General features: G+C 42.1%; 1 protein-coding gene across 4 annotated transcripts in view; it reads right to left on the bottom strand.

The window, feature by feature from the left end:
• LOC111846867 (ephrin type-A receptor 6-like) overlaps window positions 1-26,992 on the bottom strand; it is a 153,470-nt gene that overhangs the window by 103,715 nt on the left and 22,763 nt on the right. For 3 of the 4 annotated variants that reach the window (XM_072715523.1, XM_072715521.1, XM_072715525.1), the window contains 2 exons: window positions 25,403-25,467; window positions 372-1,035 (listed from right to left, as the gene is read on the bottom strand). In XM_072715523.1, the coding sequence (XP_072571624.1) occupies window positions 372-1,035; window positions 25,403-25,467 (729 nt within the window). Of the gene's footprint in view, window positions 1-371; window positions 1,036-24,929; window positions 25,046-25,402; window positions 25,468-26,992 lie in introns of all 4 variants that reach the window. The other variant, XM_072715522.1, reaches the window with a different exon arrangement.

Raw genomic sequence — 26,992 nt, 5'->3', positions numbered from 1 at the left:
GAGATGACATCAGGGCACGATGAGCGCACTCTGGGGCCTGCAGGCGACCAATGTGACTCCTGGTAATCTGATGTTTGCGGTGAGCACCAGTCCCCGCAGAAAACCTCAGCTACCTCTCTTGTTATGACACTTCCTGCCAGCGCCCTCTAGGGAGAGGACGGAGGTCAGACGCAGTGCAGGTGAGGACACCAGTGTCTGCAGAGGCACAGACCTATATCAGCAAGCCTGTATTATTGTTCAGTCCCAGCGCACTACTCACACTATCAGGTTCATATATTGTTTCTTTCGAGATTCACCCGATATGATCTGAGGCGTCTCGTCATCCAGACTTGATTGGGGACACAGAGAATGACGAGAAAGGGGACACTCACGGAGACAGGTGCCGTCCAGCTCCTCGTGGCCCGTGCTGCACACACACCTCCCCAGCGGCACCAGCCAATCGCCATCCGCTCCACAGTACAGCTTGGGCGTGTCCCTCTCCTCCGCGTTACGTACACAGGCCCCCCGCACTTCCACCAGCGAGGAGGAGTCCACGCGTGGGATGGTGTCTGGGAACGTGGCCAGGTTCCGGAAGGTGAACGGGCACTTCTTGTAATAAACACGCACGGACACCAGCGCAATGCATGCCCCGATGTCTTGGAAGGCCAGGTAGAAGCCCTTCCTGCTGATGGGTCCCACCTCCCGCACCTCCGTGTTGAGCTTGAGGATCCGGTCGCCCAGGTCCATCTGCGTAAAGCTCTCGTCGGCAGCGATGGTGTCGATCTTGGTGTACTGGACCGACCGGAACTTGATGCCGTGGGGCTCGTCGGCTTCCATGTAGAAGAGGTTGAAGGTCTCTTTGCAGGTGCCCGACACCCAGGGGATGCTGTTGCAGTCGCGCAGTGTAAAGCGCAGCTCCACGTAGATCTTCTGTGCGGCCTCGCGGGAGATCCAGTTGGAGCGCAGCCAGTTGTTCTGGTTGGGCTCCATCACATGGCACACCTGGAATGTGTGGATGGGCCGGTTGTGCTCGTCCATCTCCGTAATGGCGTCCCACTGAAGAGAAGGCATAAGAAAAATGACTTATTGGGAAATCAACAGTTTGTGATTTGAAAAATGCCACAGGAGACGAAAGAGAGAAAATATTTTTGAATCCAACCGAACAGAATAGAAACAACATGTAAAAATACCTCAAATCCTGGTTTGATGTCAGAGGAGAATAAAGCACAAATGCCTTAATGAAACTGTCAATAGTACTAACAGCTATTAGCATTCAAAAATAACACTTTTAATTATTCGTCTTGTATCTTCTGTCTGTCCAAAATGCCACAAAAACACAGCCAAACATCAAGCTATTGTATTGGAAAGCTGATTACCCTGCTGACCACACGGCTGCATTCACACGGTCAGGCTGTGAAGTTAACCACCCAATTTCTGTCTATGTTTATAGAATAGAAAATAATGGAGTTTCCTTCTCCAGGTCATTCTACTTCTCCTGCTATTAAAAGTGAAACAGGTGCTCAGTGACCCAAAGGCAGCCCCAACACGAAAAAATGAAATGAACCAATGAGCTAAATGATGCACAGGGCAAAACGGGCTGAAACATTTAACCATATTTGGCTGTTTGTGCCCATTACATCATTCTCTGCTCTCGTTTATACCAGTGTTACTTACACCAGTCCTTGGGGACCCCCAGACTGTTCACGTTTTTCCTCTCACCCAAATTCCCTGGGAGTTGGGAGAGAGCAAAAACCTGGACCGTCTAGGGGTCCCCGAGGACTGGTTTGAAAGACGCTGGTTTAGGTTTTAAATACTTTTTCCCATGCATGTCTCTGATGAGTGCGGGTGCCATCCTTATTGGGTAAGGGTAAGTCAGGTGACAATCCCAGCTCTTCCTGATTTATCTCACCTCTTCCTTATTAAATGGGTGTGTGTCCTGCCTTGTCCCCCCCCCCCCCACCAGTTCTGCTTCAGCAGAAAAGCATTCTGTCTGCTGCCTTTCCCAGATCCTATTTTCCCTGCCCCCCCATCAAATTGCCCTGTCCCCAAGGCACACAGGGTTTCCCACACAGTGACTTGCACCATAAGGAGAAAAATACATGTCATATGAAATGTATGCATATATATCACTAGACAGGAATGCACTACAAGGACATAATCTGACACTGAGTGCTTGTGCGTTTGCTAGTAAGCCTTACATAGAGGCGGTAATCTGCCAACCCGGCAATGCACAGGAGACAGGTCACCTGTCAGAAGCGTAATAACCCACATTAGCCAGTCAGGAAAAGAACCTGGGGATCAGGTTGGGGCTAGGGTTAGCTACCATAGTTACCATCAGGACAGATAAGGCCAAACAAAAAGCAACATGCGCTTATATTATAACAGTGCAGACGTTTAGTGGATTAGTTACACAGAGGCAGAAATGTAAAAGTTCATATTGTAATTACAGTGTTATTTTCATAAAAGCCCTTCCACGACTTACAGAGAGGCATCAGACATGCCGCCGTGTTCACTGTAATGACTCAGGACACAAAAGACGTTCCTCATGAATATGGCATTTAAAGAACTGCATTTGCTGTAATTATTCCATTGATAACTGGCACTGGTAATAGCTGCTGCCCCACACTGTTGTTGCTTTGGCCTTTGATAATGCTAAGAAAGCATTAGAGCAGCTTTTCGATCTTCCCCCTTCTTCCTGTGTAATGACTCGTCTCCTTTGAACACCATAATTCACTTACAGCTCGCACAAGCAGCCCCTACCTTCACAACATGGCATAAAGCACATCATAAACCAACAGCATGATAACGTCTATGCCGAATATTAAAATCTGATATCCTGATAGCTGCTGCTTTGATTTTATTATATTGAATTATTAACACAGCCGTAAAATTAACTGCTTTCAGTCAAAGCAGAGTGCCTATCCATTTTGAAAGAATATACAGAAAAAGCAGAAAATCATTCTCAAACTCTGTCCTCCTAGTTTCAGTGAAAAATTATATGTTTTCCACTCAGTCACAAATCATAATTCTTCTTTAGTTTGTTTCAATAATTAAAAAATATTTTTTAAAAAGTCAGTAATCATGCAATACATACATACACACACACACACACACACACACATGCATATACGTTTGTATTCCTATCTTTGTGTAATTAATTTCTGTGGGAAAAACCCTAATCCCAACAATGACAACCTTAACCCCTACTCAGCCCTAACCTTAACCAAAAGTAAGCAAACAAAACACAAGACTTTTGGCATTTTTAGGTTTTTGATTGCAGTCACAGATTTTTATAAAATTAAGTTTCCCCTTGTGGGGACCGAAATGGTGGTTCCCACAATGTAATATATACATGACCCACACATACATATTTCCTGGTCTTGGATGATATTATTCCCTTGATAGGTCCACTGTCCTAGATAAAATTTTCTGGGTGAGGGGTGGGTCCTCCATGACAAAGTTTTCAGGGGGAGTGCGGCGGATCAGTCGCATGTTACCGTGTGACAGAGCATCACCGCCCCCCTCTTTGCAGGGTGACTAGGCCTCTTCCTGCCTGCACCCCCTGAGAGAGGCCCACTGATAACCATGGTGAGGCTATCCAGAGTGCAGCCTCCGGGAGGATGGAATACTCTGGGTCACAGGGAAGAGCTTTCCGCTTCACACTCGAGGAAGGCTGCAGTATGCCGACCGATCACAGCTAACACTTCTGTTCCCGAATGAATGCCAGAGCAGGCAGCGTGAGATGCCAGGCAAAGTAAATCACCTGAACTCATAGAAAAAGGCATGGTGAATGATCTCATGGAAGTTTTTGATGGGGATGTCAGCTAAGCAGTGCACCTGTAATAATTTTCCCCAGCTGGTGGAGTTTCAGGCACATTAAAATTCAGAGCATGTGCAGCTGGAGAGTTCATCAAATATACTCGCTGATTGACCAATCACGTTTGAAATGAAACCAGGTGGTTAAACATAATGAAGTGATCACCATCCTGTTAATAGTGCTAAACGAATGGCGTGGAAAGTGAACAAATCCACGCTTTAATCAAACGGGCATGTTAGACTGTGTGTCCTGGCCCTGATTGTCGAGGCTAACATGTCTCTGCTTTTTGTGTCATCACTGCAGGAGACAAGGACTCAAAAACTGATACATAAATTGGCTATTGCCATATCTGATATCTCTCTGTTTTACAAATTTTAGCTGCTTGAGCATTTCATCACTGCAGATAATAAAGGTAATTTTAAAGTGCTTTTTTGACGACCTTTGTACTTTTTGGATGTGTTTTAGAGACGAAATTGATGGCTGACAGAAAATAATTGCTAAGGACAATGATGGAAGGACTATAGCACTAGTGAGACCGAAACAGGGCCACCCCACCCCCCGGGAGTAAGATGCAATCATGTCCCACCCATTACTGCATATTGTTACCTTGCATTTGCAAACTGATTTAGAATCTGTCTTATTATATACAAATTGATGCCAATACAGTGAAAAGTTAAATGAGTTCATGTGATCACAAGTATACTTACTATGATTTACTGTGATTAGTGTTTACAATGGATCAAAACAAATGACATTGGGTGTTAATGAGTAGTAGTGTGTCACAGGGGTGACTGCTGGCTGTGTAAACAAGGTGTGAGTCTGGGCTGAATTGGTGTGTCTTTTCTAGCCTACCCATTTGCATAATTCAGTGCAAAATGTAGTTTTTCTTTTTATTCAACTGACTTCCCATATGCACAATGCACCCTCTTAAAATATTCAAAAGATCTTTAAATGTATTCCCTTCTATATTTTTGATGAACGCCTGAAACTGAAAGCGGAGAGTTAGTTTAATTTTCACTTCATCATCAGCCAGATCCCAGGGTCAGCAGCCCCCTAAGTAAGACCCTTCACCCCTGTTACAGACCCTGATTTCTCAGTTGTACATTGCTTTGGATAAAAGCATCTTCTAGCTACATAAAAATGCAAATAAAACAAGCAATGCTTCAGAGAGGCATAACTCTGTAGCTTGAGTATCTCCGCCTGTGTCTAGATGGTCCTGTGGTGAGCAGAGTAACCATGTCAGTCCTGTGACGCTGAGCCCTGGAGTAGGAGATCGGGAAATGTAAGGATGTGCACAGAGAATGGGTGCATCCTGCAAAAAGGAGGTGTCCCGTCTGATGACAGATATTATTGGCCCCGCAGTGGTCAGTGGATAGGATTAATGAGTAATAGCAGAAGAAAGGCCGGCTGGCAGTAAAGAAACGTGATGGATGAAGCCTAAATGGCAGGCCACACATCCAAAACGTAGGACACGGTCTGGGGAACCGGACCATGCAAATTTGGACCATGGGAATCCAGAGACGAGTAAAGATGCACAAAAGCAGTGAACAGAAACCTAGTGTCTGTGATGGTTAGCTAGCATCCCCCTGCTCTAATGCTGGGGAATTATACTAGCATTACTGACTACTGCAATACTATAATGTGCCACTGTTCACTGATTATAGTTTATTTTCCCATAAATTTCTGTAGTTATTCATCTAATCTCGTTCAGTCATCATAGCTACAATCAGTCCTGTTACAATGTGAATAGTGTATTCCTGAAGAACCTTGTGTTCACTAAAATTGTGTACTAAAATACACATATCAAATTTTTAAAAATAGGGTTTGGGGAATCCGACTCCAAAACGTAGTAACTTATTCCAGACATAACGCCAATTAAATTAAATAATGAAACAGTGATATCAGTGGCCAATAATGTAATTATATGCATTTTAAAAGAGAAATAATGCATTACATTAATAAGTTACATCATAAACATCTCCTGTAAGCAAAATCCAGTAATGTATGTTGGAGGAAAGAGACTCCCAAACTAAGTTACACACAATGACAATTAAACAAAAATTAAGACAGTGATAAAAGTAGACAATAATAAATGTTACAATAGTAAAAATAAACTACCTGTGTGTTTTCATATGTTAATTTCTCATCTAACCTATGCAATGTGTGGATGTACAAAAAAACGATACACTGAAAAGAACTGGTTCAAAAGAACGATTTGTTCACGAATCGGATATCACTATCATTCACTTAGATAGCTATTTTTGCATGCAAGCAGTGTTTCTTGCTAATACCATATCTCGTTGTAGTTGTAAACTGACCCTAATGGAGTGAAGATGCTGCCTAGTTAATGTGGATATTTCGAGTTCATCTGGGGTGAAAACAGGTCAGATGGTGTAGCCCCCGATTCCAGGACTGACACCAGTTCTCACCAATATGCATGCACTACAGCATTTAATAGGACTTTATGAGAACTCTGCTGAATATATTTATGACTTTGGTTTTGTTTAAGTAATTTTATAACTAACAGATTGATTTTGTTAATGTGGTTTATTTGGTGAGTTAATCTGAAGTGTATGTTCTGTGTTTTTTCCATTTTATTTTGGAATTGCACCCTTATGAACAGGAGAGGTCTTACTGTCCTGAATCCCCTCCTAAGTTATTTTCTATTTCATGTTAGTTTCCTGCAGTTTGGGTGAAAACTCCACTATTAAACCCTGTCACATATTCTTATTTTCTCTACCATGTTTTCTGTGAAAAAAAAATTATATAACATAAAATGTATAATTGCACTGTGTTACTTAAAAGGTAAACAGAAGTATGAAGGTCACCGAAGATGAACTAATTATATAAGACCCCCAAAGTAGCTTGTAGCTGTTGAGTGCTGTATTTACAGTGAAAACTGTAAACTGATCTCAGGAAATTTCAAGATTTAAGCCCTGCAGGCTTCTGGCAACAAAGAAATTTGATGTGCTGTCAAGTCAAACTTCCTATGTGGCCGAACAAAGGTGTTATAAGGCTGTGGCAAGATGCACTCCAGAATCTAATGGAGCTTTTTTAAAGAGCAAGCCTCGACTATAAATTGTGCTTTTAATAGAGGCATAAATATGAGCCCTTTACCATCACCCTAATTCCAGAGAGCAAAACGACATAAGAAAAGCTTTTATGCTGCACGGCTCTCAAGCTGAGAGGTGCTTCAGGAATGCAGCCTAAATCCAGTTCTGCTGCCACATTGTTCACTATTTGGTAAAGTCTGATTTACATTTAGTCCTCTGCTCTCATATCAAAAGCGACTCACTTATCAGGTTCTTTAAGCGAGACGCCGTTAGGTGTGGTGCCGTCCGAAGCAACCCCACAGGTGAGACGTGGCGGCTAAGAGTGATACGCGGCACATGCCGGGGGTGCATAAATATCTAACTTCACCAGGAGACTCTGGGGAGCAGTTCATTCAGTCGTGCTCCTCTGGCAGCAGTATATTCCCACAGACGCCTCCTCCGTCGGCGAGTTTTTTTGCATGAGAGTAAATGTCAGTATCACCGGGAGCCTGAGTGTGTGTAACTGCTCTAGCTGGACGTCATTTGTCACTGCCATGTCGGTGCCCCCCTGCCCCCCCTCCAAAATTCCACCATTCCCCGTCACTTTACTCTAGTCGGGAGTCAGAGTGGCCCACACATGCACCATATTAGTTCTACAGTTTCAGTCATCAACAGCAACAGAACATGAGTTATTTGCCATCCTCTGTGATAGAGAGAGAGGGCATCCTGCAAGAAATCCATAGCAATAATAGTTCATTTATATCCCTGTTTAGTCTTTTCTCTTAATTTGTTTCTCATGCAACTGGAGTCTAAGGAAGGAAAATGATAGTCCACCTATCATGTACCTCTCCGCACTCAAAGTCCAGCTGCTGTCTGCTTCTCTATATGTGAATTTGGATTCCTTGCGCAGGTCCAGGCAGCTACTTCACATCAGAAACACGGAACTGCACTTATCTCACTAGATGCAAAAACTCCACTGCCTCAAGCAGGCAGTATAGTCACTACCTCGGGAAATAACTTGATTCTTCACAGATGCATCCATACTACATGTAGGTATGTTCATCTAAATGTTACAGAAGCTTTGCACCGGAGAGGAGAAGCTGAATCTCAAACTGAGGAATATGACAGGAGGAATTTGGAGTCAACACCAACATCTCAGCTGGCAATCCTTTGTATTTAAATTCAAGCATGATTCTTTAAGACCCTGGAGGTTATGGCTGACTTGGATGACTCCTGCCAACATCTTCAATGTTTCTGAAGAGGATCCTTGCAGATGGGTCTGTTGTATATCGACAAATCGAAAAATACACACAACATAGCAATACAGTATATTACTGGGCGACTCATCTGACTTCTTTTCTAAATTCACTTTCACATGTTTTCCGGCAAGGTATTAAGTCAATGTGAACGGTCTTAATGTGGTCGTGACTGAAAATCTTGACCTGTCACAAGGTATCGCATTCCCTCTCTCTTCAGAACCCCAATGCCCATGATCCCTGCATAAGCAGATGTTGCCACGTCCTATGAATGATCAGTTCAAATCACTTTGCCTTCATTATCACGGCCCCATTGTACAGACGCAAAAGGCAGCCGTCTTCCGTCTGTCATTGTTACGCCTCGCAGTCATGACTCTGGGTTTATGCCAACATTATACCCACTATTGCTCTTTGCTGATCACTACTTCTCCATAGGTTGACATCTCACCGAAAAGCCTTGAGATGCAGGCATGATGTTCTTGCCAGGCGTTGGTGGCATCCACTCACATTGCGTTCAGGTGTATGGAATTTCTCCCTGGGCCTGTATAAACTTTTTCTACCTTACTTTAGTAGCACCTTCAAAAGGCATTCCCTAAATCTCAGGCAGAATTTCCACTCAGCTGAACAAAAATACAATTTCCTCACTTTAATTTGGTAGCGACGTGAACACAGCTGCACTTGATTAGCCTTGTATTGTCTATCTTCCTGGTCACACTCCACTGTACTCCAGTAGACATTTTACACATTACTGTGCGAAAGCTATCAGCTTTAATATTGTACAAATAGCCATGATTAATGAACAAAACCTTTCCATTTCACCCAGAATCAGCCCCCTGAGTTCTTTACAGTGATCTTTCTCTAATCGGCGCCTACATAAAAGGAGACCACAGCAACTGCATCTAAAAAATGTGTTCACTTTATCTTATTTCTCCAAAAATCAGTACCTAAAGAAACCCGAATATATGTCTATCGTTTTTTTTTTTATTTCTAAATGTCACGCATCGCATTTTACCAAGAACAACAACTTTAATATGCTGAACCTTTGCTAGACTAAAAAATGTTAAATGACAGAGAAAACAGCAGATGTCTATTCATTATTAGACTATTTACTCATTAAGAATATGGTGCATCTAGGAGTGTTTCCAGCCTGTGCTTCAAGCACGGCGCTCCCTGAAGCAACGGCTGATCCTATGGGAGGCTTCCACATGCGCTCTGCTCGCAGACACCTGGAGGACATACACCTGCAGACCTGCAGTCATCCTCTAACCTCTCACAAAGCTGCCCTGCCTAACCCTAACTCCATCCACTTCCCGCTGTTTATTAGAGCAGCCCCTAGTGACCGCAGGGAGCGTGAGGCTGAAGGCACATGCCAGACAGGTGCTGTGTCTCCCAGCTGAAGCAGAGATGCTCTGACAATGCGAGTCCCCGCTGGCTAGACGGAGGGCCTGCGAGGCAGCAGGCAGCACACGAGAAAGCGGCCGTCTGCAAGGTGCCGGCTGTGTGTTCCTTGTGATATAGTGGAATAGCACGGATTTCTTGCCTGGGGAGATCATCTCCAAAATCTTTCAGCTGCAGTTTACTGCAATAATAATCTAAAAACAAATCCCTTAGCCATGAAAGCGCAGATTTCCAATATATATTAGTGCATTTTTATTACTGTTTCAGATTTTAGTATTGTTCATAGAATAACAGGATTTTCCAAGACCACATAAAATACAATCTGTATTATTTATATATACAAAACTTTACATCATCTAGTTACTTTCTTGTAAAACCCAGAATCTCCCTTCAGTATCTGAATTATTAAGGTCGCGTTCACTCAAGTTCGTTTTTAAAATTTATATGATGTGCTTTGATAAAGTCGCAATATTATTTAAAAGTGAACGGCCACATAAAGTCGGAGGTAAAAATTTCATAAATACTAAAATACAGACTGCCCACAGACCTGCACGTATTTTTATTTGGTTATGCTGATATTTTTTGTCTTACCATCGCGGTTCCATCATGAACCTTTGTTTAAGCCACCGGTTACTGTTCATTAATACTGCTCTTGTCTGCAACCAAAAGCTTTTTATTGCACAAAGAAAAATGGGTTTCAAAATTTAATACAGCTTACAATGGAAGAAAAATGTTCTTGCTCCATTTACATATCCATTAATTTCACATGTAGAAAGATTTGATTGAAATATTTGAGGAAAATATATTGATTAGCTGTAGCTTAGCTCCATCAGCTCAAAAGATGAAATATCTATTGGCGAAGAGCACAAAATGGACTGACAACTTTGGCATTGCCTCTAAGCCTCAAAGACCTAAACTCAAACTCGTCTGTATTTGTGACTGGGGGCAGTAAGACAGATTCAAACTGTACTTTGGGGAACCTTTTTGTCTAGATTCTTCATGGATAGAAGAACAGAGCAGAGATATCTCCAGTACAAGTTCAGGGTCTATATTTTGCATCATGCTCATTTTGCATGGCTGCATATTTTACCGAAACAAATGCATTAAGTCTTTCACAAAGCAATCAACAGCAAGGTTTTCTGCAGGACCCAAGCATATGCTATGTGTTACGCCCAGCTCGTCCGATCCTCATGTGTGCCACGCCCCCCTCGTTACCTCCTGTTAATTCCCGATTGTGATCACCTGTGTCCTGTTATTTCTGGCTAGTCTGGTGTATATTAGTCTGCGTCTTCCTCTGTTTCCCAGATCAGTCATTGTAATGTTTAATGTTCGTCGCCTGTCTGCCCTGAATAAACCCCGTATTTCAGTATTCACGGCTCTCTCGCCTACTTCCTCGTTCGCCCGCCCGCCGAACGTAACACAATGTTGCTGCTTCACGTTTCTGGCGTAGCTTCGGATGCAATTGCTGTGTTAAGGCTTTGATGCATCTGCAAAAAGTCTATAGCATCTACCAGGCCTTTGGTGGAAATGGGATAGCATGGTGGTTCAGGACAGTCCCGTAAAGTCAACGTCAGCGTCACAGAGGGGACCCTCTTTTTATATCCTCTGAAATTTTTCCCTGAAATACATGTAAAATTATCAACTAGGCAGCAAAAAGCAGGCACCTGTCCATGTCATGCTGTGAAATGTCCTTTTTTACACCCCCATTTTTTTAGTAGGTGGTATGGTATTGCCATTAACTCATGATCCGGATCTGGCAAATATTATCAGCGTTCATTATGGAAAAGATAACATCAGACTGTTTTTGTGACAGAAACAGACTTAATACACTTATTTTTTTCTGAATCACTATTCTATTATTTTGCTTACATGGGGCCAACAGAATAAGACTTCCCAAATAGGACAGTGGTGTATTAAAAACCAGGGGGGGAAAGAGGTTGCCGTCCCACAAAGGTGACCTTCACGGTCTGCCGTGCACGGCAGGTACAGTATGACGTCTTACCTCCTTGGGATGCTCCCTAAATCTAGGTGACTTCTTCAATTTCCTTAAACAATTACCCCCACATATTTCACAAATTGTGCAACATTGGAGCATGATCCAAAATCATTATACTCTGGGGGAAAAAAAAAATTATATATATATATGTATATCTGAAGGTTTACAGACAGAACATTTTCATGGCTGTTCCTTCAGATGCTGTTATTAAGTGATACAATTGCCACCCACAAATCATTAATCAGATACAGGCATGTAATGTAACAGAGCACACCTCAGGGCATCGCAGTCTAATACGGCATGGCTCTGGAACTCTCCACCTTAATAATTATAATACCTCCCACAGACTCAGCTGTAATTCTGAGATTTTAACTGGCAGAGCTGTTAGTGGTTTTCATTCGCATCTCAAACTTCTATCCATCCATCCATCCATCCATCTCCCATAATCACTTATCCAGTTCAATGTCACGCTGAGCCTGGAGCCCATTACAGGAAACACAGGGCGCAAGGCAACCTCTGAAAATCAAACTGGTCTATCACACACAATCACATACTGAGGACAATTTAGAGACACTGATTCAATTGACCATGTGATTTTTCATATGGCAGGAAGAAATGGGAACCAAGGTGAAACCCATGTGCACACAGGGAGAAGATATACACACACACACACACACACACACACACACACCCACACAGCCAAGGGTGGAACTGGAACCCACAACCCAGGAGGTAAAAAGCTACAGGGCTACAGACAGAGTGTTCTGTTCATTTACTATGTGATCTTAAACACATCCTTTTCAAAACATGTAATATAGGTATCTTCACTCATGATTTATTAGAAGAGCTATTCAAGACACTAGATTCCTACCAGATGGGTACACAATATAAGAACACCCCATATTGCCAAGAGACCATGAACAAGGGATTGCATGTGAAGAGAGAGCAGGTCAGTGGTCACATGAGCTAGCTGAGGTGTTTCTGGTTGACTGGATATGGAAGAAGCCACGTTTAATAAACTGAGAACTTCATTTGCTCAGTTTATCAAAGTACCCATAATTGCTGTCAAACTTGGAAAGCACGTTTTTCACATCAACCCACATTCAATGTGCTCGTAATGAAGGTGCGGAGTTTTAAACAAGGGAACATATTGCTGAGGATTTAAATCAATGATCGGGACACACAAAAGTTACCTTTGAGAGTAATAACGTGGACGCTGTATGCTAATGAAGGCCATTACTAGCAGGAACCATCTGCAGTGCTGTCAGTCTGCTTGGCATAGGTGCATGAAATGAAATGACTGGGAGGAAAGGGGGAGTGTGTGTGTGTGTGTGGGGGGGGGGGGGGGTGAAGAGAAGCAAGCAAGGACATTAGAGTCAGCCTTGCAGGCTAAACATTTATGGGTTAGCCATTTTGATTTAGTTTGTATGATTAATCAAAATCTTTGCAACATCATACTAATTTTCCAGGGAAGAAAAACAAGGAATCACTTGAAATTATAATCAATTATAATCATCAAGTCCTCCAATAACTTTAAAATCCAGTTTAAGTTTCTGTTTATTCACTGCTGTGGTTAGGAGTCTCAGCATTGCTGTTAAACGTTAAAGTCACTCACTCATTTAATGTTGCATCGAACTTGTTGTCCCGCACACTATTAAAATCTACACTTGATTATGTTCTGTAACAACAATTAACTAAGATATGGGCAGCAATCATGAATCATTACGCTGGCTAAGATGCAAAATATACAGAAATAAATATGGGATGCTAGGATAGAAGCAAATTAAAGCAACAAAATGTGAAATCTGCCCTAAACTCCAACCAGAGAGTGGCAGCACTAACAAGATCATGGAGAGGCAGTGCGCAGATTCCACGGACATTTCCCGCTTGCTCTATTTGAGGTCATCCCACATGAAGAGGTTTTGCTGTCCTTGATGGTACCAGACTGTGGCAGCCTTTAAGCAGGAAATACAGCCTCTCTGGAATGCTGCTATCCGGTGTACCACTGCGAGGATGAAATCCATCGGAAGGGGGGAAAGCCAGGGGACTGGTCCCACGCTTTCCGCTGCCCCCCTTTTGATCGATTGAGGCAATTCGACACCCATGACCGAATGAAATCCAAAGACCCTACACTCATCTCACTTCTGAATTCATCTCCTCAGACGAGAAGCCCCCAGGCCCATCCTGGAACCTCCATCCATCAGCTATCCCTCCATGGGGGTGGATAATGAATATCTATCGGGCAGAGTGCTGGGCCGGCTGTGAGGAAGCCGGACTCATTGGGACAAAGACTCAGGGGCAGCAAGCAGAGACGTGGGAGCATCCAGTCCCCTGCGACTCTGATCTAGCTGTGGTGGAATCACCACCAGAGGAAGTATTGGTTAGGTTTTACATCGCTGCTAAATTATTATTTAGTTAATGTTTGAAAGATATTTTTGTTCGGTTTCAGCAATATTTAAATATTAACAAGAAAACCATAAAATTTCAGCTCATGTTACTGGTACTTTAAAAAAGTATTGATTTATGTTCAGCAAAAGTTCTTATTGATTCTGAACATGCATTTATCTTTTTCCAGCCATTACCAACCCAGAGCAGCCTTCTCGGAGTAGAAAATCCTATACATTATACTAGTCATAATTATTATTGGCAAGCAAAACCTCAATTTAACAAATTATCAGTCCTATTTTAATGGAAATTGCCATTTGGTACTATTATAAAACAGCCAAATCTCAATGTTATTGAATGTCAATGAAAATATATCTTCCCATTCAGATAATAATAAACAATCAAGCTTATATTTTTAGTGGCACACTACTAATGTAAATGTCAATTAGAGACACATATCACAAAAGCAATATGAGTAAAGAAGATTATAAAGTTAAAAATAAAATGTTATTGTTTATATTGGAAAAATATATACGTCGAAAAACTTGCTCTTTCTAAATGGCAGGCATCTACTGTAATTACCTCTGTGTTTACTCCATGTGATGCTGCAGGTCCAGCCGTATGTTCAGAAGAGCTAATATCATTTCAAAACCACTGTGTAGATCAAATTTTTTTGCCATCGTTCCAGGTAGCATTATTGATTTCCTTTAGTGAAAAAATGAAAGTAGACAGTGCCTTATTAAAAACAAAGCATAATGAAAAATATGAACACTGATCTTTAAGAAAGCATGTATGGCACATAGGCAAACTCTGAAGGGTGCATGAAGGGCGGCGACAGAACATGATGCAGGCCAGCGAGCTCGAGCTCTGTACTGAGCGACTCTTCAGCCTCTGCCAAGCTGCCTCATCAGCCGCATCTCTGAAGATCCTCATTGTATCAGAGAGCACAGCACTGCTGTGTTTCATCACACACAAGCACAGCACAAGGAATCGTGTAACACACCTCCTGCACCAAATATATCTTGGTAACACTTTCTATGAATGCCATGTCTATAACAATTTATGAACACATTCATAACACATTATAACGCATTCATAAAGCATTATAAACATGGCTATAAGTATTTTTAAAAAGGTATAACACATTGTAACCAAGTTTATTACGCATTATGAATGCTGTATGAAGTTCTCACCTACAATGCACTATAGATACCTTCATAGTGCAGTACAAAGCATCCTTAATTCATATACCAACCATTATAAGGCATTGTGAAAGTATCTATAGTGCATTATAGATGCCAACTTCATTGGAGCTTATAATCAATGCTATAAAGCCTTATGACTGCCAACAGAAGATGCTGTAATGCTTTATCAATTCTTATACCAACCATTATATGACGGTATCAAAAGTGCATTATAGACGACAGCTTCAAGTGTTATCCCTAGCTCTTCTAAATGTATATACACATATAAAACTCCATTAAACACACTCCTAATCGGGACCACGATGAGCCTGGAGGCTAACCCAGCAAATGCCAGGCACAGAGCAGGGGACACCGTGCACAGGAAACACATTCTCCTTTTGAGTCCCTCTTTCACCTGACGGCATGTTTCTGGACTGCGGGAGGAAGCTTGAGTACCTGGGGGAAACCCACACAGACAGAGGGAGCCAGGGGCATGACTCACACGCCCCAGCACTCACACATACACTACTAATCCAATAAAACAGGCCAATAAAAATGTCAGCAGGCCATAGTGATTCAAAATGGTATAATTGAGGGTGACTGTCCAAGAATGTGTCATTTGAAAAGGCTACATAGACCGAACCTTGAGGAACATCAGGTGCTGGATTCACGCGCTACAAAGCAATTGTGATTTATGACTGTGCTGAGCATGACCACAGTAACGGATGACATTTGAACAAATCTGAGACAAAACTCAATTTGAGCCATGCATCCATTTTACACACCTGGTTTCCCTATGCAGTGTTGCTGGGGTCCAAAGCTGAACATGAAAGCAATGGGTGCAAGTGAGGGAATAACCCAAGATGGAGCACAAACCCTTCGCAGGAAAATCTGGCAACCAGAGATCCCGGAGGAAATCCAACAATGACGTGTGGAGAACATGTCACAGAGGTGTGAGGTGACTGTACCATCCCTTCTATTTGACCAGTAACAATTAAAATATATTAAAAATAATAAATTAGCCTGTCCTTTTCCTGGACAGATTATCTGTATTACAGCCTCAGACAACACTCTTATGGGCTGGTGGATAACATGGAGTTAACATGAAGACTGTTAGCAATGATGAAGCAACTCAAGAAGGAAAATTAGGGGCATGGATGCAAAGACATGCCATTTCCTACAGATCACTGTTGCACTCCATAACACACAAGCAGGCATCAGGATTCACCACAGTCAGAGTAAACGCAAAAGGTACACATCAGAATAAATAATTCCTACACATGTGTGGTGACAATTAGAGAGATGTGCAGCTGTCACTAATGAGGTGTGTTTGGGATATGTGGTTTTCACTAATGAGGGCTATTTCGGGATGTGCGGCTGTCACCAATGAAAGGAGTTCAGGATGTGCGGTGTTCACTAATGAGGGGTGTTTGGGATGCGCAGCTGTCACTAATGAGGGGTGTTTGGGATGTGTGTTCACTAATGAGGAGTATTTGGGGTGTGTAGATGTAACTAATGGGGGTATTCAGGATGTGTGGTGTTCACTGTTGAGGGGTGTTTGGGATGCGTGGTGTTCACTAACGAGGGGTGTTTAGGAAGTGCAATGGTCACTAATGAGGGGCGTTTAAGATGTGTGGTGTTCACTAATGAGGAGTATTCTGGATGTGTGCAGATAACTAATGGGGGTATTCGGAATGTGCGGCTGTCACCAATGAGGGGTATTCGGGATGTGCGGCTGTCACCAATGAGGGGTATTCGGGATGTGCGCCTGTCACCAATGAGGGGTATTCGGGATGTGCGGCTGTCACCAATGAGGGGTATTCGGGATGTGCGGCTGTCACCTATGAGGGGTATTCGGGATGTGCGGCTGTCACCAATGAGGGGTATTCGGGATGTGCGGCTGTCACCAATGAGGGGTATTCGGGATGTGCGGCTGTCACCAATGAGGGGTATTCGGGATGTTCGGCTGTCACCAATGAGGGGTATTCGGGATGTTCGGCTGTCACCAATGAGGGGTATTCGGGATGTGCGGCTGTCACCAATGAGGGGTATTCGGGATGTGCGGCTGTCACCAATGAGGGGTATTCGGGATGTGCGGCTGTCACCAATGAGGGGTATTCGGGATGTGCGGCTGTCACCAATGAGGGGTATTCGGGATGTGCGGCTGTCACCAATGAGGGGTATTCGGGATGTGCGGCTGTCACCAATGAGGGGTATTCGGGATGTGCGGCTGTCACCAATGAGGGGTATTCGGGATGTGCGCCTGTCACCAATGAGGGGTATTCGGGATGTGCGGCTGTCACCAATGAGGGGTGTACACATCAGAATAACTGATTCTTACACATGTGTGGTGGCGATTAATTAATGAGCGGTGTTCTAAATGAAGCTGAAGACCATGGTTCTGGCCTAGACCCAGTACCACTTGAATGGCACCACTTGGCAAACATAACTCCATCAAACCCTCCAAATCAGCAGTAGCTCTCTGGGCCTTGAAGGGCTTCTCAATGCTCTGAAGTGCAGGATGTCTCCTCATCCTCGCTAGAGGAATGAGCACCTGCTTCAAATACATATGTTTTATAAGCAAAGAAGGAGGATTCAAAACAGGATGATGAATCCAAGACTATTTGGCTTATGGCTGAGTTAGCCAAAGTTTTCTGTGTCTAAAGGTCAGTTAAACACACATAATGGGAACAAAAGCAGATATAGCCTCAGGAGCAGATGTACTGTTTCTTTTATTAGAAAATAATGGGGGTTGTGAAACTTTAGAAGACAGGCTAGAAGGCCACCGACAATCTTATATTACAAAGACAGAAGACACAGCTAAATAAACGAGTACACACAGTTATATACAAGACAATATTTCCTGGACATGCGCATGTGATGGAGATTTAAGGGTGAAAGCGGCAGAACTAAAACAATAAATAAATGAGTACTCAGTAGGTTTCATCAATGTTCTAGAACAGCTTTAGATCCAGCACCTCAAACTACAGAATGCATGACTATAATAAAGCTTTGATCGGCCTCTCTCATGCGGTAAGACAGGGAGTGTTCATTACCAGTTTTTGTCTGGATAAATGAACATTTCTCTGCAACATTCCTCGGTCTGAGTCCCTGGGGGTCTCTCATCCTTGAGTAGCAACTCCAGACATCACAGAATGAAATCAATTTAACAACAGTCTTTATCGGTTCATGTGTGATTACTGGAAATGAATGCAGAATGAAAAGAATAGCTTGCCTCGGGACAGAAAGCAGTGCAACAAAATATTAGTGAGAGGTAGTATTTTTGACACATAAGACACCACCTTTTTATCACTTTCTTCATTTTGGAAATAAAGTGATTCGGAAGTAAAGAATATCATAACAACCCTATCCATATCCAACACAAATGAAAATCTATACTGGACACATACATGTAGAGTCAGAAAATGAAGATTTAGACATTGTCTATAACTCTGCTGAGACTAGCTCATCTTACATGTTCACTTGTCAGGTAGGTTTCTGTTTGAGGAGCAAATTGTGGGAAAATCACTTTCTCTCTACACTGTTCAACATGACTGTAAAGAGAAAAAACGGCTTCCAACCTAATAATGAATCAGATGTTACCATCCATGGTACAGAGAATATATGTAAAGAACAATGTCGGTGTTGGACCTATGAAATCATTGTTGGCATAGTTGTAAGGAAAAACAGAGAAGGTCTATTTGCCTGTCGTTCTCCGGAGAGGTCCTCTGTTAAGTCCCAGCATCCGGGACCATGAAGTAAAATCAACACCAGAATGTCAGAGGGATCTAAGGTGAAGAGGGTGGCCAAGTGTTTGGTCAAATTAACGATGTGAAAGCCCATCGCTCTTTTTAGATGGAGCATATAAATCATTCACAAATCACTGATCAAATCCTTTATAAGTCTCAGGGATGCTGACAACCCCCCCGAAAGGTCAGCCTTTCAAAAGCAGTACTGTGCGCAGAGGAGGAGAGCGAAATGCCCCTGTTCAGTGCCTGAGCTCTACTTTCATATGCTGATTAAGGGCAGGGGAAGCTCACATTCTGCCATTTAAAGCACAGATTTTTCTCAGCGGTTTTCTTTGCCAATTTTGTGTCTGAATGGAAATAAATGAACAATGTTGTTTAGCCCATCAAACAAATACAACCGTAATTTACCATTTAACCACTGATATTGCATCTATACAAGGCTCCATGTCCATGAACAACTTTACCTCAATCAAAAGCTCACTGATGTTCTTGATTTTTGATTATAAAAGAAAAGCACTTTTTAAAATTTCTTTGACAAACACTGACATGGGCATGCTGTGTATTTTGAGACACAAATGCAAACAAAGAAAACTAAAATTAGTACATGGTCTAAAATATCTTATTTCATATGGGTACATTTTAAGCTTAACTGTAATATAGACAAAGTCTGCAACATTACAGTTTGGTCATACAGTCTGTGTAAAACCCACAGGTACCATTATGCATCATGATCAAAGCCCTAAGGGCAGCAGAAAAATGAGTCTAGTCTGAGGCTGTGGTCTATGATGGGCTGCAGAAAATAGGGCCACAGGGTAGCATGCGAAGCCCACACTGTCTGCATGTAGGATTATCACTGAGGATCCGTATACCAGTGCAAGTTTGAATTATTTTTATCTCTTAATAAATAAAATATCAACAAGCCTGTCCAGATGTCAGTGTAATAATTACAGCAGAAAAGGATAATAGAAGAGTGTCTCAGAAGCAAAATATTATTTTACAATTTTTACAGTAATTGCATACTGTTGTGAATTGCTTTTTAACCCAGTATTTATTGTTCTATTTAACTGTTCTTTGTTCTAGTTGTTTAGAATATGTGTGTGAAATGAGAATAAAATGATTTGACTAATATGGCACACTGCTAAGTATGGAATGGTAAAACAGAGTACAGAGATTACAGCAGGCGCAGACAATATTGCAGAGCAGAGAGTACAGCAGAGCAGAGAGAGTATAGCAGGGTCAGAGAGTATAGCAGAGCCGAGACATTACAGCAGGCACAGAGAGTATAGCAGAGCAGAGAGAGTATAGCAGGGTCAGAGAGTATAGCAGAGCCGAGACATTACAGCAGGCACAGAGAGTATAGCAGAGCCGAGACATTACAGCAGGCACAGAGAGTATAGCAGAGCAGAGACATTACAGCAGGCACAGAGAGTATAGCAGAGCAGAGACATTACAGCAGGCACAGAGAGTATTGCAGAGCCGAGACATTACAGCAGGCACAGAGAGTACAGCAGAGCAGAGAGATTACAGCAGACACAGAGAGTATAGCAGAGCAGAAACATTACAGCAGGCACAGAGAGTATTGCAGAGCAGAGACATTACAGCAGACACAGAGCACAGCAGGCACAGAGAGTATAGCACAGGTGAGCACAGCTCTGGCACCTTATTCCTGAAGCAGCCCCCCTACTCACGCCTGGCCCTAAAAGCAGGAATGTCAGCCCATCTTATGGGGCAGAGTTCATCATGGGACATTGTGCCTTGATGAGGTGGAAGGGGACACCTCTTCCCTTCAAGTGGTGCACTCTGCATGTACAAAGACTATTCTGCATATGAAATACGTCCCACTCGCTTTCCCTCGCCCATGATGAAACACAGGGCTGTGTCCCTCTATCTACAGCACTACCAAGGAGGAGCCATCAGAATCTCCTAATTACTCCTGGTGCCTTCAGATGTGTAGTTAAGGAGTGCTATAAAAATTGGTTCTGGCGTCTTTGACAGGAAATGAGCCAATTAACTCATCCCTTGGTACTGCTTAAGCCTTGTAAGGACAGAGGTCATTGGAAGTAGAATTATTTCTTTAAAACATACCCCATTTTCCCTCAGGAACTACATTTATGATATGATTTTTTTAAAGATATGACAGGTATATATGGGCAAAGTCCACAGTTTACCTGGTTAATTATTATTTTATACATATGGCCCCAATTGATGACTTACTGATGAGTATAACTGGTCATTATATTTGCTTGTACGCATCCCCCAGGATTCCCCAGAATCCCCTAGGACTCCCTAACTGCAGACCCACCTGCAAGTGCATTTAAGGAGGCTATAAACTTCAGGAGGCCTATGAATAAACATTATGTTAAGGATAAAATACAGGAAGTTTAAGCCAAATGTCAAAATAAGGCAGTCCATAAGTTCTGCGTGCGATTTCGGAAGCTACAGAGTGCTGTCAGTCTTTGGGTAACGACATGCAAAACCAAGATCTGTCTCCAAACAAAACAGGACATTCCATTTGTCACACGTGCTGTATGTATAAGTGTGAGATTAACCTGCTCTACATTAACCAGCAAAAAATCCATTGTGGGCCTTGTATGACAAACAAATAGCTTAGAAGATATCAAGCTTTTTTTAATTCCTTAAAGTCATTTTAGGTAATGAAATAAATATGTCCTCGCTCTGTGCTCCTGGGAGAGGGTACTCATACATATTTGAACAGTATGTCTGCAGCGGGGGGGGGTCTCATTGTGGCAGCCTGCAGACGTCCAATCAGGTGCAGTTTCCCCCTGCGGTTGCAGACAGGATGATTTCATAAATCATTCTGAGCGGGGAAGCAGACGATCACGCTAGCTGGAATATTTCTGACTGGAGGAATTACAGGGAAATGCCACATTCTTCAGCATATTGTAAAGAAATTTACGTGCCCATATCTACTGTATATTTCTTTAAACAAAATGGGAAAAAAACATCTCATTATAGTGAGTTAAAAATTTGTGCTCACTGTTTAAGGCACAATGGCAGTGGGTTATGAATCTACGACATCCTGGTTTCTGCTCGCTGTTTAATCACAAAAACTGGAGGATCCCATTTCTGTTAGCCTGTGCTTTTTCTACTCATCCTGACACTGTCAGAAATGGCCACTTTCTCAGACATGACACGCGTAAGTCCCACGATGGCTGACATCCCCACAAAACAATCCCTCTGACAGGTAGTCTGATGGCATGCAAATGCATTTGGCAGCCAGTGTGGCTGGGATGTTAAGCCATAACCTTTCATTAGAAAATGTTCTGTTGATGGGGGAAGAGAGGCTCAATTAATTAATTGAGAGAAGCTGCCTAACAACAAGCCTTTTTTTGTAGTTTCACTTTAATTAGAAAATTATCAAGGCTACTTGGGGATTTATGTGAAATATCCTCTCAGGATATTTATGCCGTCTGGGTGCCTTTTAAGTACGACCTGACAACTAAACAGACATCGACATCTTTATATCCACTGGGCCAGCTACAAGTGAGGCCCCTTTAAATGCAAAACCAAGGCAGGTAGCGTTTCAGGGTAAGACTGGGACAGAGCAGCCCATCTACACCAGATGTAATGTATCTTTCCAAAGCAATCACAGTCTGCTCTGGCTTTTTCTTATGCTAACTCTTCTGGTTTAGAAGGTCTTTGATCATTTCATTCATGCTTTTGGAGAAGAAGTACTGGAATTCAGCTGACCTCAAAAACATGCCACGTGTAAGGAACCATCTGAAACTTGGTGCTAATGTCGCAGGGGAGCTGAGACTTTGTTTTCAGTCTAACGGAGTGGAGGGACAGGCCTTCTCTGCTCTCCAACTGAATCGAATTTAGGCTGGAATTACCACCCGGCGATCTTGCTCCACTTTCCTCCTCTCCCCTCTTCACCTGCTGCCGTTAAATATTCATGGACAAGCCACTCTCCCCGGGCAAGAAAGGAAAAGTCTTGACAGCTTAATCATGGAGTCAGGGCTGTAGCCAGCCTAGCTCTTGGCTGCTGTCAGACTGGCCTACATGATGTAATAGTCTCTCTTTTGACACTGGGTAAAAAAAAAATTAAATCTTCAGAAGTGGAAGAGTGGCACCAGAACTTGAGGGGATACAGACATACTGCAGATCCTCTGGGTTATTGCTAGTTCAGGGCAGAGGCACAGTGCACCTTCACATTTATTATTTTTAGTTTTATTCAAGCAGTAGCTCATCGCACAGGATCGTCAACAAATATTTTAAGACTCTTCATATTTATAGATGCACCACAACTATTCCTCTGATTTTCAAGAGTAAGGAACTACTGAGACACTTTTTTTTTATATTCTGACAGCACAAAGCCTAAAGGAAGCATAGAGATGTTAGTCACATAAGACAATTCCGACATGAATGTGGCACACAGAGTGTCATTCGCTGCTGGTTGGCTGGATGGCTGGCTGGAGCTGCCCCCCCCCCCCCCCCCCAACAGCAAGCGGCACTCTCCCTGCAATTAACCTCCAATAAACCTCTAATAGACGGACTCACAAACCCAGAGTTTAATACACATTATTGCATCTGTTATAAATGCTTATATTTGAAAAATATCTCCAAGTGGAATTATGAATAAATGAGCAGTTACCGCTTACTGCCTAAGAATCCTGCATGTTAAAACATCAAAAATCATAGTAGCCAGGTAATACTGCCCAAGGAACCAAAAGGCTGCGGCTTTAACTGTGACGCCACTGCACTACACACATGACCCAAATAACTGGTCATGAACATCCATTCGAAAAGGCTTCCCATGCACATTCACAGAACATATGCGTAATTCTGCAACAGCGAAAAAAACAGTACAAGACTGGCAGGAAAAAAAAACTAAACAAAATGATGGACTTCATAAGGTCTTCATAGAAGTTCATAAAGTCGGCATATCCTCCATTAACCAAGCCAGCCGCAGTCCCTATACTGGGTCTGCATGCATGAGCCTAGACTACAGCACCTTATCTTACAAGGGCTGCTATCAAGTCCTATTCAGTGAGTCCATAATTCAGTGAGTCAGTCATTTGCTCTCATAAAAGCCACATCGCAGAAACACTCAAAAATCCTCAGGTTCAACAACTGCATTGATTCACAAAACTGCAAATTTGTTATGTTGTGGACCAAGTGGACCAGAACACGAACTGTTCAAATTGTAAAAGTGATGCTCTGAGTGGCTGATGGAGGTGTGGTGTGGAGACGGAGCAGGGTGACAGGGAATATGTGTGTTAATCAGATGCTCCTGCCTTCTACTTTCTGCTAAAAGGTAAATATCAGTGTCGACTGTTTTGTTTAATCTACACTAACTGCCGCCCAGCCAGTGTTGCAGATACCATTTAGCAGCAAAACATTAGTTCTAAGTTTGTTTAGATTTTGTGTCTGTTTCTTGAACCAAGCCCCTGGATTTCCTCTTTTTAGTGCATATTACATTGCACACAAACACAGTGCCACCCGTCCTTCTATCCCTGAAAAGTCAAACCTTTTAAACCGGCCCTTTTCTAAAGGAAAAATAATCTCTAAAAATGAAATGCATGTGAGCTGTCCAGAGCTTCAGCAATCAGCTACCTCCAATAATTCACTGATTGAATAATAAATATCATTTCATGACTGAACATGAAGGTCAGTCAGAACAAACAAAACCACACAGTTTATGACCCATTAAATTTGTGTCAGCCACAAGATGCCATGCTTCACTTTTATCGCCTTAATTGATGCACATCTTTGCACAGTGAAACGTTTAATGCTGTCTGTGTATATTTTGCCCCCTAGGGCACCAATTACTGCAGTTAATGTGGCAATTAAGGACACGAGCTTGTAGTCTGCGGTCCAAGGAGAGCTTGGAGAGGCAGCACTAAACCTGAATATTAATAACAACAATAAGAACAATAATATGACCAAGCCTCTACTGGATACACAGCTATGAAAGGAATAATAATAATAATAATGACATTGTGAGTACGGTTTAAGATCTGCTGACACAGACCTGCTTGGAGAATAGACTGATTTGATGCACTTTGCCCATGTCCACAATTTAAATTTTGTTTTTTATCAAAGCAGACCCATTTTCTCTGTTTTCTGTAATGTTAGTATGCCTGGGGTGGAGAGGGGGCAGCCAGCCAACCTTGGACCCCCAGATGTTGTCTTTCTCCCTACTCCAAAGTTTTTGGTTCATCTCCTTCATTGTCTTCTGGCATTCTTTCTTTCCTTCTTCCCATTTTCCCTGTTTCATGTATTATTCTGTATGAATGACGTAATAATGCATTACCATATACCCTTGCACAGCGCATTGGGGTAAAATGTGCAATATAAAAATAATCAGAATTATTATTATTATTATTATTATTATTATTATTATTATTATTGTTGTTGTTGTTATTATTATTATTATTACAAGTCAGGGGACACCGAGAGTGGGATGCCAGTACATCACAGGGAACAAGGCTGGGGTACTTCATCATAGAGCAAAAATTCAATAGCAACACCAACCCACAATATACATCAGCTACAAAGCCAAGGCTACTGTGTGGAAATTCTGTGACAGGAGTAAACAAGAATAAAGTTGAAAAAAAGTCAAATAAAGTCATCCAAACTTACCCCATTGACGGGATACGTTCTCCAGCCCAGCTCACCCAGAGCAGTGGTGGTATCCAGCAACACAACTGCATGGAGAAAGATGAAAGTGACGAGGGGGCATTAAGTTATGTGAAAAACCAGCTGTGCACTTAGAGAGGCAGCAAAGTCAACTGACATTGTCTTCCACACGGCAGCACATTGCATTTACCGTTATTATAAATCCACATACAGAAGTTTCACATACAGTACACTTCAGAGTTTTTATATGTGGGTAATAAAATGTATGCACTGCAAGTGACTGCATTCACATATTAGGGACAGGCACTGCAGACAGAATAGCCAGCCAAATTTTGCCAGTCATTATTCGAATAATGTTTTGTTAACCCGCCTTCATCCCATCCCCGCCACACACAGCGAAACGTGCATGGAGCTTGATCAAAATATTTCTTCCCATACAAAATGAGATATTACTTCTTGCTACAAAAGGATAATGTAAAACATTAAAAAGTAGCTTGAATAAATTACACTGAAACTGAAATTAAATTAAACTGAAGAGATGGTTCAAGTGCAGTAGCATACATTAACGCTTAACAGCCTATGCCTTGGGCAGTTACTGCAAATGGCAATTTATTTTTAACAACACAATGATCACAAAACTTCTTTGGCTTATTTCCATAAAAAATTTGATATCACTCGTTGCTGCTAAAGGATTATTTAAAACATTAAAAGTAGCCTTGAAACTAGGGCTACTGGTACAATGAAAAATCACTTTTATTTATAATTATATTAAGAATAAATTTCACATAACATTAATTAAGAACATTTTAACAAGAACATTGACAAACTAAATGTACTTTTTTAAATACATTTATGCTGCTACAAAATTAGTTGCAGCAGCATAATCAGATTCTCTTACACTCATTGCCATGAGCTGTGCCAACAGACACAAGCAGTGCCGACAAATCATTTCTGTGGAATCCGAAATACTTCCATACAGTGAAAGACAAATGTCTTCTGGGGATCAGTTCATGTTCTCCTCACTCATTTTTGTTAAGTTTCTCACAAATGCGCCACACTAAGAGTGAGCAAGGATGAAAATGATTGTTACTGGCTGAGAAACCACATGCAGAGCTCAGGCAAAAACGGCGGAGGTAAACTTCAGAGTGAATATACTGCAAACTTATTAGAGAAAAGATAAATCACAACTAATTGTAGCTACAAAATAATAATTAAAATAGCTAATTTATTATTGGATTTAAAGATTTTTTTCTATTTTGTACACACTCTTGAATATTCTACAATATCGACTTATCCCTATCACGAACCCTAATTGCATCACATACTGCAGCATTTGCAAACTGGTCCTCAGAGACCCCTACAGTATATAGTTCACATTTTTGCTCTCCGGTACGGAGCTGGGAGGGAGCAAAAAAAGTGGACTGTCTAGGGGTCCCCAAGGACCAGGTTAAAAAACATTGATCTAACAGATAAGCACAGCCTTGACACAGCAGAACGCAGAAGAGAATCAAAATCCCACCAGTGTCTTCTTTGGGCTGAGGAGAACAAACATGGGATGATATGGGGGCATCGTCGGCAAGTGAAGGTTTATTG

This window comes from Paramormyrops kingsleyae, chromosome 1 (assembly GCF_048594095.1).
Source record: "Paramormyrops kingsleyae isolate MSU_618 chromosome 1, PKINGS_0.4, whole genome shotgun sequence".
Taxonomy (NCBI): Eukaryota; Metazoa; Chordata; class Actinopteri; order Osteoglossiformes; family Mormyridae; genus Paramormyrops; species Paramormyrops kingsleyae.
This window is presented reverse-complemented; position numbering and strand designations above follow the sequence as displayed.